Source organism: Cydia fagiglandana, chromosome 8, assembly GCF_963556715.1.
Source record: "Cydia fagiglandana chromosome 8, ilCydFagi1.1, whole genome shotgun sequence".
Taxonomy (NCBI): Eukaryota; Metazoa; Arthropoda; class Insecta; order Lepidoptera; family Tortricidae; genus Cydia; species Cydia fagiglandana.
In genome coordinates this window covers 6,133,751-6,149,386 of record NC_085939.1, presented here as the reverse complement: position 1 = coordinate 6,149,386, position 15,636 = coordinate 6,133,751, and the positions used below count along the sequence as shown (strand labels likewise).

Below are 15,636 nucleotides of genomic sequence, written 5' to 3'. Positions count from 1 at the left end.
TTATTCTAGGCTATGTGATATGTCTTTAATTCAACTTGATCAAAATCGGTGTCGCGCAGTTCTTTTTTCCTCTTATAAGAGTTTTTCCATATTTCGTAAAAGCAGACAGTGGCTTGAAACCTGTAGCACACCAATAGCGGCACTGACACGTGGGTGATTAAGGTCCACGCCCACACTCCGTAGAACTCCATCTGCAAATAAGTTTTTGGCATAAATTAATATTTTGGTATAAGCTTTTATAGTTGACTGTACTTTTCCACAGGCAACTAAATACCTACTCATCGAGACAATTCTAGCAATCCCAAACAATTATTTTGCGTAATACCATCCAATTTACATATATATATATATATATATATATATATATATATATATATATATATATATATATATATTAGGTAAGTGCCTACTTTATGTAGGTATGCAAAATTTCAGCTCAATCGGAAATCGGGAAGGACTTACTTTAAATTTAGCTTCCAAGATTTTGACCCACACTAACGTACTAACAGGGCAAGGTTAACTAAAAGCTTATATCCATATGGGGTTAACCGGTTAATCCGAGTGTTAAATTGTACTGGTAACCATGGTAACTCCAGGTTTAACCCCGGGTTAGTGAATAGTGCAAGTGGCGCTTATAAAGTGACGTCGTCTATACAATGTATGTATATGACGTATATGTACCTACTTCAATAATTAGTTTATACTAGACTCTGTCATAATAACCATGGATGGGCCCATTTCTCGAACGTGAACTAGGAGGCGCATTTATAATGCATAATTATATTTGTAAGATCTGATTATGCGACCTGCATTTGTTGCAACCACCCAATCCACTCATCCAGCACCAATCTGTGTCAAGCTCTGAGTCACGGCGCCTGTAGACAGTATTGAATGGAACCTACTTGCAGTGGATAGAACCTACTTGGAGTGGATGAAACCTACTTGCAGTGGATGGAACCTAATGGCAGTGGATGAAACCTACTTGCAGTGGATGGAACCTACTTGCAGTGGATGAAACCTACTTGCAGTGGATGGAACATACTTGGAGTGGATGAAACCTACTTGCAGTGGATGGAACTCTGCTCTGGCGTTCTTCACCCGGTTGAGCAGCCAGAGCGCGAAGTTGCCAACGAGCAGGAAGGTGACGAGCTGTCGGCCGGCGCGCGGGCCGCCGTCCGCGCAGCGCCGCGACCACGCGTCCAGCACCAGTAGCGTCTGGCATGAGCTTTGGATCACCGCGCATAGAGGCGACAAGATTCTGAAGGGAGAATTAATCCTGAAACTAACTTGGTATTAATGAGTTCCCCAAAAAATATAGTGCCTACTTAACTAGTATAAAAAAATTGTACGTGGGGAGTTGGGACAAAATTTTAACGAGAGATGAGACGGCAATTTTTTTAATATTCTAAACTAAGTAGCGGACGCGGTGCATAACAATCGTAGCGTACACTTAATTCTCAAATTTCATTAAAAGATAACTTTATTTAGACTGACGGACATGACAATATTATAAGGGTTCCGTTTTTGCCATTTTGATTACCTTCGGAACCCTAAAAAGGTTTCGGTCCTGACTCTAACTTTGACCGAACATTGACTGAGACTGCACAGTTACTGGTCTGGTCAATTGGACTTGGACTGGAAGTGGAGCGTACATGGGAGTGGGGCGAATACGTACCTAATTAATATTGTTGTTTAGTTATCCGCTGCTTAGCACATTCAGTGCCAGCGCGAGCTATACTTACGCGCTACGAGCGTAACTCAGGAAAAACTGTATGTAGCGAAAAGCCTATCGGGTCGCTGGCAGTGAATGTGTTAGACGTAGGATTTAGTAATAAAAGCAAAAAGTTGTCTTTCCTGAAGATTTGTACATATGCTAAAATTACTTGTCTCAAAATCTGTACCTAATACACATATTTTATGCAGTTGCAGTATGGTGAGAACTGATTTTAAACGTCGTGCTGCTTCAGGCTGAAATTGAATCAGAGCATCGCAATATGCAAATGAATTGATTTGCGCGATGTAGTGACGTGTCGTGTGTCTATTATCATGAAGGACGAAGGACGCTCGCTCGTACCACAAAATAGATATAACTTTTTTCGCACATATGATATGACGCTTGACTATGGAACTGTAAAATTAGACTATAGGTACTTACTTTTTAGGGTTCCGTACCCAAAGGGTAAAACGGGACCCTATTACTAAGACTTCGCTGTCCGTCCGTCCGTCTGTCCGTCTGTCTGTCACCAGGCTGTATCTCACGAACCGTGATAGCTAGACAGTTGAAATTTTCACAGATGATGTATTTCTGTTGCCGCTATAACAACAAATACTAAAAACAGAATAAAATAAAGATTTAAGTGGGGCTCCCATACAGCAAACGTGATTTTTGACCAAAGTTAAGCTACGTCGGGCGTGGTCAGTACTTGGATGGGTGACCGTTTTCTTTTTGCATATTTTTCCGTTTTTTTTTTGCTTTATGGTACGGAACCCTTCGTGCGCGAGTCCGACTCGCACTTGCCCGGTTTTTTTTAGGGTTGCGTACCAAAAATATTAGGCACTTGGTATGGCACTTAGAATTTAGGAGCGCCCCCTTCTCCATCTCAAAACTATTGCTAGGTTGCCTGGGACTCTAGGCTCGGGCTTTGTAAAGGAAAAAAAAGGCGAAAAATCCGGCCATGCGACTGTATTTGGAATAAATATTGTACCTTGTAGCCCTGCGGCCTTCCGGGTACCGCTGTATAAGGAAGCCGGCCCCAATGATCTGGAACAGGTAGTAAAGGTAGACGCCGCACTGCGTGACGAGCAGCAGCGCGTGCTCGAGCGGCATGGCGGCGGCGGCGCGGCGCAGCGGCAGCGTGCGCATGCGGCGGATGCACGCCGCCGACCCCGCACCCATCAGGAGGAACAGGATCGTCTCCCACACGTTTATCTATAAATTAGTAACATAATTTACTAAAAAATATATAATAATTTTTATTACCAGGTCTACTACCAAAGGCCCACTACTCATACATAACAACATCAATACTCATACATAAAGTGTCATTCTATGGAACTTGCTAACTATGTAAACAAACCGCCATATTGAAATTGACTCTCAATGATGAATTTACTAGTGACCTTTGTTTACATAGTTAGCAAGTTCCATGTGAATGACACTTTACATATGTACATATGTACCTATAAATATGTACATAATTATTCTTACAGACTACAAAACATCACTTGCCTTTTTTGAAACAGGTGGGTTCGAATTCTGGTGATAATGTGTATTTATCATTATCACAGATGATTGTTCCTGAGTTATATCTAGCAATGTACAAATTGCAGAACATTCCCAAAAAGCGGAAACGTTCTCGAGAATGTTCTCAGAACATTCCTGCAACATGGAAATTATTGTTTAAACAAGAGAATATACTTGAAATAAAGTTTAAATAGGCATAACTTAAAACTAAATGTTATTATGCATATATTATTGTCTATTACAGTTAGCTATTTTGTTGATGTGATAAATTTACCAATAAGTTGCTTAAATTCTCACTGTATATCAGAGAACATTTCGACTTTCGACAATTTTTTCCAAATTTTTTTTTTGTTTCTTTAGAATCTAGAGGCCTCTGTCTCCCGCCATGCCAAATCTCAGCGCGCTCGGACCAACTTGAAAAAATAAAAAAAAAGTCGGCCATTTTGATTTTTTTTTAATGCAATTTATTTTGTCTTGGGGCCCTCTATGACATTTGGTCGAGCACTCCCCACCTATCACGCACCGTTTAAAAGTTGCCATACAAAATAAAAGTGGCCAGTTTTCCCGCAATTGTAGCATTTTTTTGTAGGTATCTAGGGGACCCCGAGATTTCGTGACCAAAATTTCAGCGCGCTAGGACAAAATTAAAAAAGTAAAAAAAAGTCGGCCATATTGAAAAAAAATGGCGGCGTCAAAAACTGCCAGGGTCCGTCTATGACATTTGGTCGAGCACCCCCCACCTAAGTCTGACCGTTTGGCCGGGCCGTCATACATTTTTCTGACCGGAAGCGGACGACCAAAAGTCGGAATTTTCTGGGGGTAAGGACTACACCTAAACTATCGTGAATATTCATGGTATAAACTACGATAAATAAATAAATTCTCGTTCTCGAGAACATTCTCAGAAGTTACCGAGAATTTCTCATGTGGAAAGTTTCGCAACTTTGGAAAGTTCTCGTGCGTGCATTGCTAGTTATATCTATCGCCGTCTAGTACCTACCCACAACACAAACACAAGCCTTTTTGATGTTAGATTAGTGTACGACGATCCCTTAAATTAATAATTATCTTTCGAAGCAATTGTATCATTACCACACGAGTAAAAACCATATACCTGTAGTAACGCGAGTTCCACGTGTTTCTTATTCTGGAAGAGGCCGTTGAACAGCATGAGGCTGACGATGGTCCCGGCCAGCACGGCCACGCCCATGAACAGCCCCTTGTGCGCGCTGCCGCAGTCCACCGAGAAGTGGTTGCTAGACTTCATGCGCAAGAGCGTTTCTTTAGGATCCCTACTTGGCGACGAGTTTACTGACCGCGTTGGCATTGATTTCTGAAACAAAAAAACAACCGCTTTTATAGGTACCTTACCTACTTACTTGATAGTGGTCGTCTACGGTAAATATACCATTTATCGTCACGACAAACCAGTTGATGGTCGTTCTTGTCTACGTGACAGCGTGATAAAACGAACTGAAGTTCGTCACTTTCTATCCTACGGTGTTAAAAAGTGACATTTTATCACAAGGATAAAGATGGATAAAGCCGTACCTACATAATACTATGGATGTTATCGTCCACGATTGGCTGTTACCACCTTAAAGTGTAAAAGTGCCCCTTTTGCTTTTGTCCATAGTCGGGTAAAAATACTAAGTACTTACTCGGCATTGAATAAGTATAGGTATTATGTACATAGCAATCAGGCGCGGATCCAGCCCTCAAAAAAGGTTGTGGTCACAGCCACTCCAAAATCGGCCAAGTGCGAGTCGAGGGTACCTGATGATTCCCCAACCAATAAATTCGTAGAGGGATCTCAAGCGATTTATTTCAGTCTATGCACACTTAGATAGTCATTCTATGGAACTTGTTAACTATGTAAACAAACCGCCATATTAAAATACATACATACATACATACATACATACATATAATCACGCCTATTTCCCGGAGGGGTTGGCAGAGACCACGGATTTCCACTTGCTACGATCCTGACATACCTCTTTCGCTTCCTTCACATTCATACATAACATTCCTCATACACGCTCGCCGGTTTAGGGTGCTCTTGACCTGGCCTTTCTTCAGGATTTCCCCGATTTGATCAGATAAAGTCCGCCGAGGTCTACCCCTTCCAACTCCCCCTTCCACTTCTCCCTTATACACTCTCTTTGTCATATTAAAATAGTCTCTGAATGTCAATTTACTAGTGACTTTTGTTTACATAGTTAGCAAGTTCCATACAATGACACTTTTTAGCTAAAAACTCCTTCGGCTGTAAATTAACAGCTGGCATTAAGCTAGAAATAATTGGCCATGTTACTGAATAATCTATATTCTTGCAAATAACTAGGGCTCTGTATTCAGCCGGGGTGCTTACCCTAATGATTTCCCGACCATTTTTTTGCAGATTGTCGATTCGTTTACAAAGTTTTGCCGAAAATCGTTTCGCAGAGTCAATTATACGTCGATGTAACTTTTGGTAGCATCTTGATTCACATATCATTCAGTTTGCTTCTATGTAAATTAGCAGACCATTTAAAAAATATTAAGAAGAATTTCATTTGCTAGCGTAATCTTTTCATCAAGCAACCTTTAGTCGAGTAACGTTTTATAACTTTTTTAAAAAGTTTTTGTTAAGTGGCACTCCATTAGCGATCACACTACATTATATTTTCTATAATTGACCGAAGCGTAGCGAAGGTCTACGTTTTGACTCAGGCATTTTGCTTTCGTATGTCCGGATGTTCTCCTCTACAGGTCACAATTTCTCAACCAATTCTCGCGAAATTTTGTGACTAGATTCTATGAGTTAATAGAATTCATTTTTCGATCCAGTTTTTGGAAATGTAAAAAAATGGCGGTTTCGTGATACCTCGCTTATAAACAAATAGTCGTATCGATATCATAAGAGTATTTTCTTTTATAGACATGCTTACAGAGAAAATGGCAAAAAACTTAAACTTCGTATTTCTTTTTTTGTTCTGAATAAATTAAAATTTTCGTTACGTTGATTGATCAAGGCGCTGTGTGGCGCTATCGTCGTACACGGTCCTAATAAGGTATGCTTGCGAGGTCTACAGCTCAGAGCCACTAGTTATATTCAGGTATTTGCCAAATGTTCCTCTGCCAAAGCGTCTGCGAAACAAAAATCGGCGTAATGCTACTCGGGGAGTCAATAGGGCACCCTATTAGGGTTGTGGGCATGCCCACCGTGCCCACAACGGTGGATCCGCGCCTGATAGCAATTATGATACATACCGATCCCGGCACTGTGCAGATGTCATTCCAAATGACAACGATTATTATAGAGCAGAGCAGGCTGTATTCTACACCGCATGGCCTCAAATACGGGTTCACGTTTCTTATCAATGGTGTAATCATATCAGAGACGTTACAATGCCACGTATCATTTTTGATCGTAATGTTGTCGTACAATCCTGACGAAGTTCCATTATTGTAATGTTGCTCTATGAATGTAACGTTGTCCTGTCGGTCGACTATGACCAGTTTGGAGGGTCCGCTTATGTTGGCGTATCGGAGGAGCGGCGGCCGGTCGTACGCGACAGCAATTATATCGTCTCTCGTCTCCTGGATCACGACGTTCAGCCATTCACACACGTTCGTGGCGATTAAGTGCATTAAGCCGAACCTGTCCAACACTACGCCTCGCATCGGGTCCAATATCTGCAATAAAAAGTTAAACGGCACTTATTGTTGGGCTTTAGAAAGTAGCGAAGTGTTTTTAGTATTGTCTCTCTGGCTACAGTACGTAAGGCGTATTTAAAATAGTAAAATATGTATATGTACTACTTAACTAACTTGTAATTTAAGTTACCTAAGTAATTATGGAGAAGCTCAGAGACTAGTAAAATAGTGGATTTCGGCAAATCCATAGACGCCATTGACCCTGTGTGCATGTATTTAGGTAAGTATATAATTACTTTATTGTTCTCTTATATGGATAAGGATTGAACTTAACAAACCATGAGTTGTGGGTCTGTCCAGTCTAGTGTCTCAGTAGAGACGTGAACCTAATTGCAAGAAAATGCGCAAGTAAGTGTAAGTAAATAAAATTGTAACAATGTCGAAGCTGCGAGCACTTTTCAGTAACATGCTGTTCGATATTTGTATTTAGCGTTAGCGCATGCAAAAACGTGGTTGCCCTATTAGAGCATTATTTGTACGAATTGTACATGACAAAGACGGTAAACAAGTTTTGGAGTTGATTGACGTTAATATAAATAAAGAAAAGTCTGAATGTAGTAAACATGTAGAAAAATAACAAGCAAATTGGGTCCCAGAAAATCGAATCTGCGGTCGCATGCAGCAAACATTAACGGCGATGGCGAGATGACTTCTCTGATAGGAACTGAGCTGGTGGGAGACGGATCGACACCGGCATATGTGGAAAGAGAGCCTTGGCCCAGCAGTGGGACATTCTTAGCTCGAAAAAAATGTAGTATATACTTAACATATTTTTATTGAATTGTCTAGACACTTAACTATAGTGGACATGTGCACCCCTGGGGTTCGTGCCTGCATGTGTTTGGTTACCTTATTCACGCGTCGTCTAATTTTTTAGCCATTCATCGTTTTCAGTTTAGCTAGCTTCACCTTAGGCTTTGTCGTGATAAAATAGGTACCTACAGTCAAGTGTAAAAATATGGGTGCATACAACTTATTCAAAAATATGTCTCATTAGTTCTTAATTCGCTGATTTTAGAGCTATGGGATATATTTTTGAGTATGATGTGTGCACCCATATTTTTATAAGTACTTGATTGTACCATATAGTATAGACCTTTAAGTATGCACCCCTAGCCACATCACCTATGTCTATTTGTCAAATCAAATTGGGTTGTGCGTTTTCAACGCGAGCTTACGTCGGTGTACGAAAATATGAAGACAGTCTGAGCGACCATGAAGAGTATCCGGAGCGCCGGCTTGACCGCGACAATGACCAGGCGGCAGTCCCCGCCCAGGTCGAAGTAGCCCCCAACCTGCAGGCACGAGTAGATGATGGACCCGACAGAGAACCCTGCCACGCCCATGTGCAAGTAGAAGCTCCCGTAGCGGGTGCGGGCTGCGTTCTCTGTTGAAAGATCATTAAGTATATACACAGTTATTGTATCTGTCTTAGGTACACCTTGACATATTCTACCCACAATCTGGCTGCAACAATCACCGTTCTATTTAATATGACTGCCTGAATGGCCGTATGGACCTATGAGGACCTATATACAGCATAGGTTTAAATAAAAAGTTGACATTTAAACGAAATGGTCAGTTTTTAAATCTCGGTTTTTATTCCTATACACCCCACCGATCCTATTCATCCCGGTATTTGAAAAAGATAGGTGTTTTGATACGAGTAAAAACAATATTTTCGTCCAAATATTAATTGGTCCAAAAGTCAAAAATTGTGTCCACATCCTGCTAAACTTTGACCCGTGACTAAAGAAACGTGAAAGTAGACTTTAAATAGACTTTAAATTAAAACTTTTTTGAACCCTTTGTTAAGCCATTTTTTAGTTTTCGCGAAAAATTTTCTCTTCACAGTAAAAGGACGTAATTGCTGCGAAGATACTCAATTTTGCTTGTTATTGTTATGTCTATAGTATCTATTTAAGGCCCTCTTTTAAGTCCGTCTATTGTTACGAATGGACTACCTATTTACTACGGAATCCCACACTGCGTAAGTTCGTTCAATCATCGATATAATAATTCACGAAAGGATTAAATTAAACGATTAGGATATGCACGACCGCGTGAACTGAATCTCCTAGCTTACTAAATTATTTCCTGCCTTGGTATTTGTAGCCAAATGGTAACTATGAATCTATTAACATACATTAGATCTATGGGCAATACGTACAGTGGCATCCTAATTAACACGTTCTGTGCCACAATGATGTGATATAACAATTTATACTTATCTACAACTGTTGTTTTACATGGCAGTAGATTACTCAATTTGCCATGTCAGTTACCGAGTACCTATATTTAATAAAATTGAAAAAACGTAGAAATCACTGGTAGAAATAAATAGGTACTAGAGAAGTTACGCGATTTTAGAATTGATATAATTAGTTACTAACGACCCGCCCCGGCTTCGCACGGGTTAACAAATTTTTCACCTAAACCTTCCTCTAGAATCACTCTATTGATAAGTGAAAACCGCATGAAATTCCGTTCAGTAGTTTTTGAGTTTATTGCGAAAAAACATACAAACGGACAGACGCGGAGGGGGGATTTGTTTTACATATAAGGTTTATCTAGTGATAAGTGTTCCGTGAACAAAGTTTTGTATCAGTTAATCAGTACCTAATTTCAGAAGAGCAATATCATTTAGGTACCTAGTGATATCAGTGTTATATATACAGTACGCTAGTCCAATTCTTACGTGTTTTTTTATTTTTCTAAATTCTATGTTCAAATATAGGTATATAAAACAATACATTTTTTTTGTTTGGGCAGTCGTGTAAAAAGAAGTGCCCAGCGACAGCTATCTTAGACTATATTGGAACGGTGGATGGATAACACTGGATAAGTAAGTTAAAATACTACAATTATGCTTACCATCGCATTCCTTCTTTGCTATTTTTAGATGGCAGAATGTGTATGCCAAAAACAACATGCTCACCACGTATAAATAAATAGTAAAAATCTGAAACCAAAGTTGTTGAAGTAGGTACCTATCGTTGTTAACCCATGAACAAGACATGCACATTTTGGATTGACTCTAGATAAATGTGTACTGAAGGCCTACCGCAAAAACGAAAATCGAAATTTCGTTAGAGTCGGACCAAAAAATGTCTGCAGCGGATTTGATAGCTCACGCAGTGCAAGTGTTATTTATACGTCATAATATCATAGAAGTTTGACGTTTAAAATAACACTTTCACTGCGTGGGCTATCAAATCCGCTGCAGACTATTCTTGGTCTGACTCTATCTGTCTCTTTATCGCTCTTGCTTATTCAAGCGACAGAGAGGCAGATACAGACATTTTCGCGGCAGGGCCTCAGTTTTCATACCAAGTAAATACATTATAAAATGACACAATTGATATCGAATACTTACGTCCGAAGTGAAATTAGTGTAAAGTTCATTCTGTATAGTACTTGTAATAGGCAGCGCCACTCCTAGAACTATTAATAGTTTTGCATAAAATGCTGACAACACCACCGTCATTGATTCGCTAAAACAAAATGATATATTGTTTCAATTAATGAAATTATCTGCCACAAATGCTAATGAATATTAGTCAGGAAAGCTTACTCGATTAATTAAATATTCACTGATACATTTAGTACGCTGATTTACAAATTAGATTTGAAAATTATGCGGAAATAATTATGTAACCCAAATGATGACCGATCAAAGTTTAGCTGTGTGATTTCATTGTATATATATAGGCCAGTCAAATTAGATCCAAAAAAGCTTTTTGAGGAATTAATTGCCAGCAAGCTGGGAATCATTTTAATACCTTCATTTGGTCCTAAATGCGTATTATAATACGAGTTTGCTCTATCTCAGGGAGTGTGGATAATTTTTAGGAGCCTTGGGAGTTACATTTTATCTTGGATTGACAAAACCACTTCATGCAAAAGCAACCCACCATCAATAATCTCACAAGTAAGGTTGTTGTGGATCAGACATTGGTGAAAAAAACTTCGGATTTTAACACGATTATACAAAAAAAAGTGGTGGCCATCTTCTACAATCTTTGACTACGAATTCATATTAAGGTATCTTTTGAATCCTCAAATGTCAATTTTTACCATGATTAGAGCAAATTTTCTGTCGGACGTACCGTTTTTGAACCATAACCTATAAACTGAAAAAGAGCAAAAATGTTTCCACAACTCCTGGAATGGAGCAAACTCGGATTACACTAATTTAGAACCAAATAAAGGTATTAAGACGATTTCTAGCTTGCTGGGAATTAACTCCTGGAAAAATCTAATTTGACTGGCCTAATTGCTGTTCTATATTTGATTGTGTGGAGCACTGATCTAAACAATGTCAGGCAATATTCATACACTCTTTTTTTAATGGGGAACAATATTTATTACAACACTACTAAATAAATGTAAAACATAAAATGTGACGTCCCACGGGTAAAGGTACCTTTTTTATGGCGGTTGGCGCTTCCGCTATTATTAACGCCGCTCCAATATTATTGCGGCGCTATGCGACGTAAGCGCCAGCCACCATAAGGTACCTTTTGCCGTGAAACGTCACAAATTAGTTTAAAAATAATAATACAAACTAACTCTAAAGTAAATTAAATTAAAATAAAGAGCCACTTTATTTACAAATATTGTTAGGTTGTGTATCTTGTCTAAGTAGGTAGGTACTTACTCGCCATGCGAGAGCGGAACCCGTTGCGGCTTCGAGGGTAGTGGGTCCACGCTGGAGCTGTGGCTGCAGGGCGGCACGACACTCAGCCGCGGCAGCGAGTGTGGCGGGTGCTCTCTGAAAACAACATGGCATTTCATTTTTTTTAAGTGAAATTTCTTTAGCGGCCCTGTGCACTTTTTGTGATGAGGATAAAATGTTAAACTCGCGACAGGTCACGTGACCGTAAGATTCGTAAGACGTAAGACGGACCGTGACCTGATCGAAAAACTGTTACAGTGTTTTCAGTTTTCACTTCTGCCGGCACTCCCGGAGTGCAACCCGTTGTTTTTTTCTTATTCCACGTTTCCTCTAGAATAAGCTACAATTGAGAACTCTCCTCAAAGAAATAAAAAAATGTTTATCTATTTCTAACTACGTAACGTGTACTTATATTAAATTTTGTGAATGCCGGATGATTGATTATGCGGCATCATTTATGCCTATGAATCGGGTGTAAATGTAGGTAATTGAAAAGGGTGTAGAGCAAATATTTAAACCTACCAAAATGTATTTCTAGGTACTGGTAGTTGTTTTACGAATATATCATGAAGTTTCAATGATCATTATTCAAACTGACCGGTTAAAGTGATTCATCATGCAAAATAAAATAAAATAATTCATATAGTCACCGGATTTATCAAGTTGTCCGTAACATATACATATGTATTTGTTCATTGCTCTTTATAGTGGACTGTGCTACTGGTACCGTGACCGCTGCAGCATCTGGTCAATATTTAACCAGGCTTATTGGAAATCGCACAATGTACCATACCTATTCGGAATATTTCAAGTTTATTTATTCATTGCATTCAAACGCATACCTTTTGAGCTAGTTAGTTACGTTACGAGTAAGACCTTCCGTAGTAACTTGAACGGTAACTGTGTATTAATATAAGTGCTATGTTGCATGTAAGTATGTATATATTTATATATTTCTTATATGTCAGCAGTCAGTGTTAGCAGAAGTCGTTTAAAATTTTCAAACTCATGTTTCACCCTTATACTGGTCACCAGAATCCTGTTATAATTTAAGTACATAGTATTGTTGTATGTACGAGTGAGTATATGTGACGACAAAACTCATGGTGAAATAAAATGCTAAATTATCAATAACAAAGTACCTAAATGAAACCCGAATTAAATGCCGCCGGATCGCATTAAAATATTATCTATTTAATGGTTTTACTAGGTACTAATGGTGTACCTAAGTACTTAGTATTTAAACGGAGAAACTAAAAATATTTTGAAGACCAATACTCGGTTCCTAGTTATAATACGGTTATCTCTCCCTAGTTCATTAAGAGATGTTCGAGGTCTGCAACACAAATTATGCGGGGCTTGTCGATATAAAGTAACGACGATGTTTAGTTTGCGCCGTTTATCGTGAAATAGTGGTTTAATGAGGCTCTGCGACTCACCTTTCATCCTCAGGCACGGCAAGGAGCGGCTCAGTCCTCTCCCGCCACTCCTTAGCTGCATTTTGATTGGATTTCTCTTTATTTTTCGCCATGGCCTGGCGCAGATTCAATTTTTATTGCATCCGGTTTTTCAGATCACGCATCGCCTCTCGATTGAACCAATTAACAGGAATCGATTTTAATTACTTAGGGCTTAAACAGTGGAGCGGTGTTGTTGGTTCTGCTAGTGCCTACAGCACACTGTTCGCATCACCGTGAGTGACTAACGTACTAGACAGTAAAGAACCTACATGTATGTCAATAAGAAGTCATACTTTAACAAGCTACAGCTAAATGTGTGAAATTCAGAGGGTCATTATCATTAGGTCCAGTTGAAAATGCTTCACAAATAAAAAGGGGATTTTTGTATCACCATTTAATATATAGGTACGAGAATCGATTAGGTTTGCATGAAATTAATTGTATAGTTTCCAGTGTATAATAAAATTCATTATTCGATAAGTTTTAGATCAAAACAAAAACTTTACTTAATTCATTTTAATATCTTTGTCATGCCAGTTGTATGTAAATTGTTATTAAAAATAGACTACGTCGAATACCTGCCTAAGTTAAATAGTTTTATATACCAAAACGAATGGCGTAGGTTACCTTGTCCTAAAAGTATATTTAGTTACAAAAATATCGGAAGTAATTTACTTTTTTCTAGCATTAAGATTATTAGATTGGCCAGCAGCTCATAGCAAAAAAAAAATCACCTTATAGCCGGGCACTCGCTGCGGCTATAAGATGCTGTCCTTGCTGGTAATTAGCGGGCATGGTGTCACTTTCAGACACGCGCCCACCTCCTGCTTCGGGTTCTGCTGCATCTTATATTTAATAGCAAAAATAAATTAACGTTCTGGTCGAACATAAAGCCTTTCAAAAACCCGACTGCGATTATTTTGTAAACAACTTCCTACTTTTTGTAAGACGGTTAATAATGTAATGACGGTTAAATATATGCAGCGTGTAGGTAAATCCAATACGGGTGAGAAATTAAACAAGATATACTTATAGAATGTATCCGTGTAATTATGTAATTAAGTAAGAAGTTTTTTTTTTTAATTACTCTTATGGCACACATACCGTAAAACGGGGTGAGTAGGTTTCGCGGGGGGAGTTGGATTGCGAATCCAGAATTTCATTTTTGAGTAGCTACTTTAATTTTTGGGCTGAGGTTGCTCTCAAAGTAATTTGATAATATTTTTAGACATATTTTTTCTTCTTTAATAAAATTCATACCTCCGGAACACTTTTTTTGTATATTAATCAATGTGCCACATATACAAATAAACTTTTATCCAGGTTATAACTTCGATTTCAAGCCAACTCACCCCGTTTTACGGTAATTATTTTATTATTCCCCTAATACTCTCCCTCTGGACCGCATCCAACTGAGAGCGACTCGAATTGTCGCCTACTAGCATATTTCAGATCGGAACGACTTGAGCACGTGTTCTTGGCGTTGTGTAGAGATATACATATATGTATCATTAAAAAACCGGGCACTTTCATAAGTATTAGGATCTCACAGTACCTATTCATATTCTCACCGGCTATGTCGTATTTTGCGCTCTAGGCTGGTACTGGACTGTTTTGCGGGGTGGTGATGATGATGAGGCCCTAGGTCATAGTGATGGTGGAGGACATCGTGAGCTGGTGATGATTTGCGTCTCGTCGCAGGTGACGGAATCCTGATACAAAGCGAACATTGTAAATAACCTTTATTAGATAAAACCTACTTCACAAACCATAGTGCATCTCGAAACATTACACACACTACAACACAACCGAGAGGTAATTAAAATACTTGTCGCGTCTTGTTCCATTCTGGTCATCATCGGCAGTGTCATTTCACCAAATAGCACTGTTTATGCAAATGCTATGGTTTTATAAAAACCGAGAACATAGGTAGGTTAACAATAAAATTAGAATAAAATGCACCTTACCTAAAATTAAAACTACGTAGGTTTTATGTAGGTATTTGTAGCCAGTAAAGTCAACTTTGCCGTATATTTTGGATTTTTTTAAATTGTCTTGTGATTGAACCTATAAAATGTTATGCATTCTTGCGGATAAACAAAGAATAAATTTGACTACTTAAAACGAAAAAAGGCACATACTTAAGTGTGCCAATGTTAGTTGAGGTTTTTTTGCAATTAGCGATAAAATCCAATATGTTTAGATCACTCTCTTTCGTAACTAATTAAATAAATTTCATTTTTTAAGATTTTTAATTTAAAATTATTTTAGCATGTTACCGAAGCAATTTTTTTTGGTTTTCTTTTTATTAATTTAATTATAAAGTATATTGGTGATCACATTGATTAAGTACTCACCATTCTACATCTTCTTCGATGACGTCTTCCATACCTGCATTTATCACATGTACTGATAATCGACGCGTTTTTTATCGTGAATAAATTGGTTAAATTATCTTTAGTTTCACATTACGTACGTTGCATTTTCGGCGAGATCAAAAGATTGTCTTAGAAGTTATCTGGCAGTATCTCAGAGGCAGAGAGTGCTTATCT

The 15,636-nt window shown here is 38.6% G+C and overlaps 1 protein-coding gene across 2 annotated transcripts; it reads right to left on the bottom strand.

Annotated features, from left to right (window-relative positions):
• Positions 1-15,636, bottom strand: LOC134666529 (proton channel OtopLc-like). Of its 2 annotated transcripts, XM_063523718.1 has the most exons (11): positions 15,442-15,636; positions 14,656-14,796; positions 11,607-11,720; positions 10,323-10,440; positions 9,821-9,908; positions 8,125-8,333; positions 6,500-6,925; positions 4,359-4,577; positions 2,706-2,929; positions 1,063-1,258; positions 1-191 (listed from the first exon to the last, which is right to left on the bottom strand). In XM_063523718.1, the coding sequence occupies exons 1-11, from the start codon at positions 15,471-15,473 to the stop codon at positions 6-8; spliced, it is 1,953 nt and encodes a 650-aa protein (XP_063379788.1). In that variant the 5' UTR covers positions 15,474-15,636; the 3' UTR covers positions 1-5. The 2 variants fall into 2 exon arrangements, with proteins under 2 accessions (XP_063379788.1, XP_063379789.1); XM_063523719.1 differs by lacking the exons at positions 14,656-14,796; positions 15,442-15,636 and adding an exon at positions 13,064-13,322.

Bases quoted from the DNA above. Each gene is read 5' to 3' on its own strand.
- LOC134666529 (XM_063523718.1), bottom strand. From the start codon at position 15,473: ATGGAAGACGTCATCGAAGAAGATGTAGAATG. The intron at 6,926-8,124 runs GTAAGCTCGCGT...TTTTTATTGCAG, and splicing joins TCATATTTTCGTACACCGAC to ATATTGGACCCGATGCGAGG. The intron at 2,930-4,358 runs GTATATGGTTTT...ACTAATTTATAG, and splicing joins TGGAACTCGCGTTACTACAG to ATAAACGTGTGGGAGACGAT.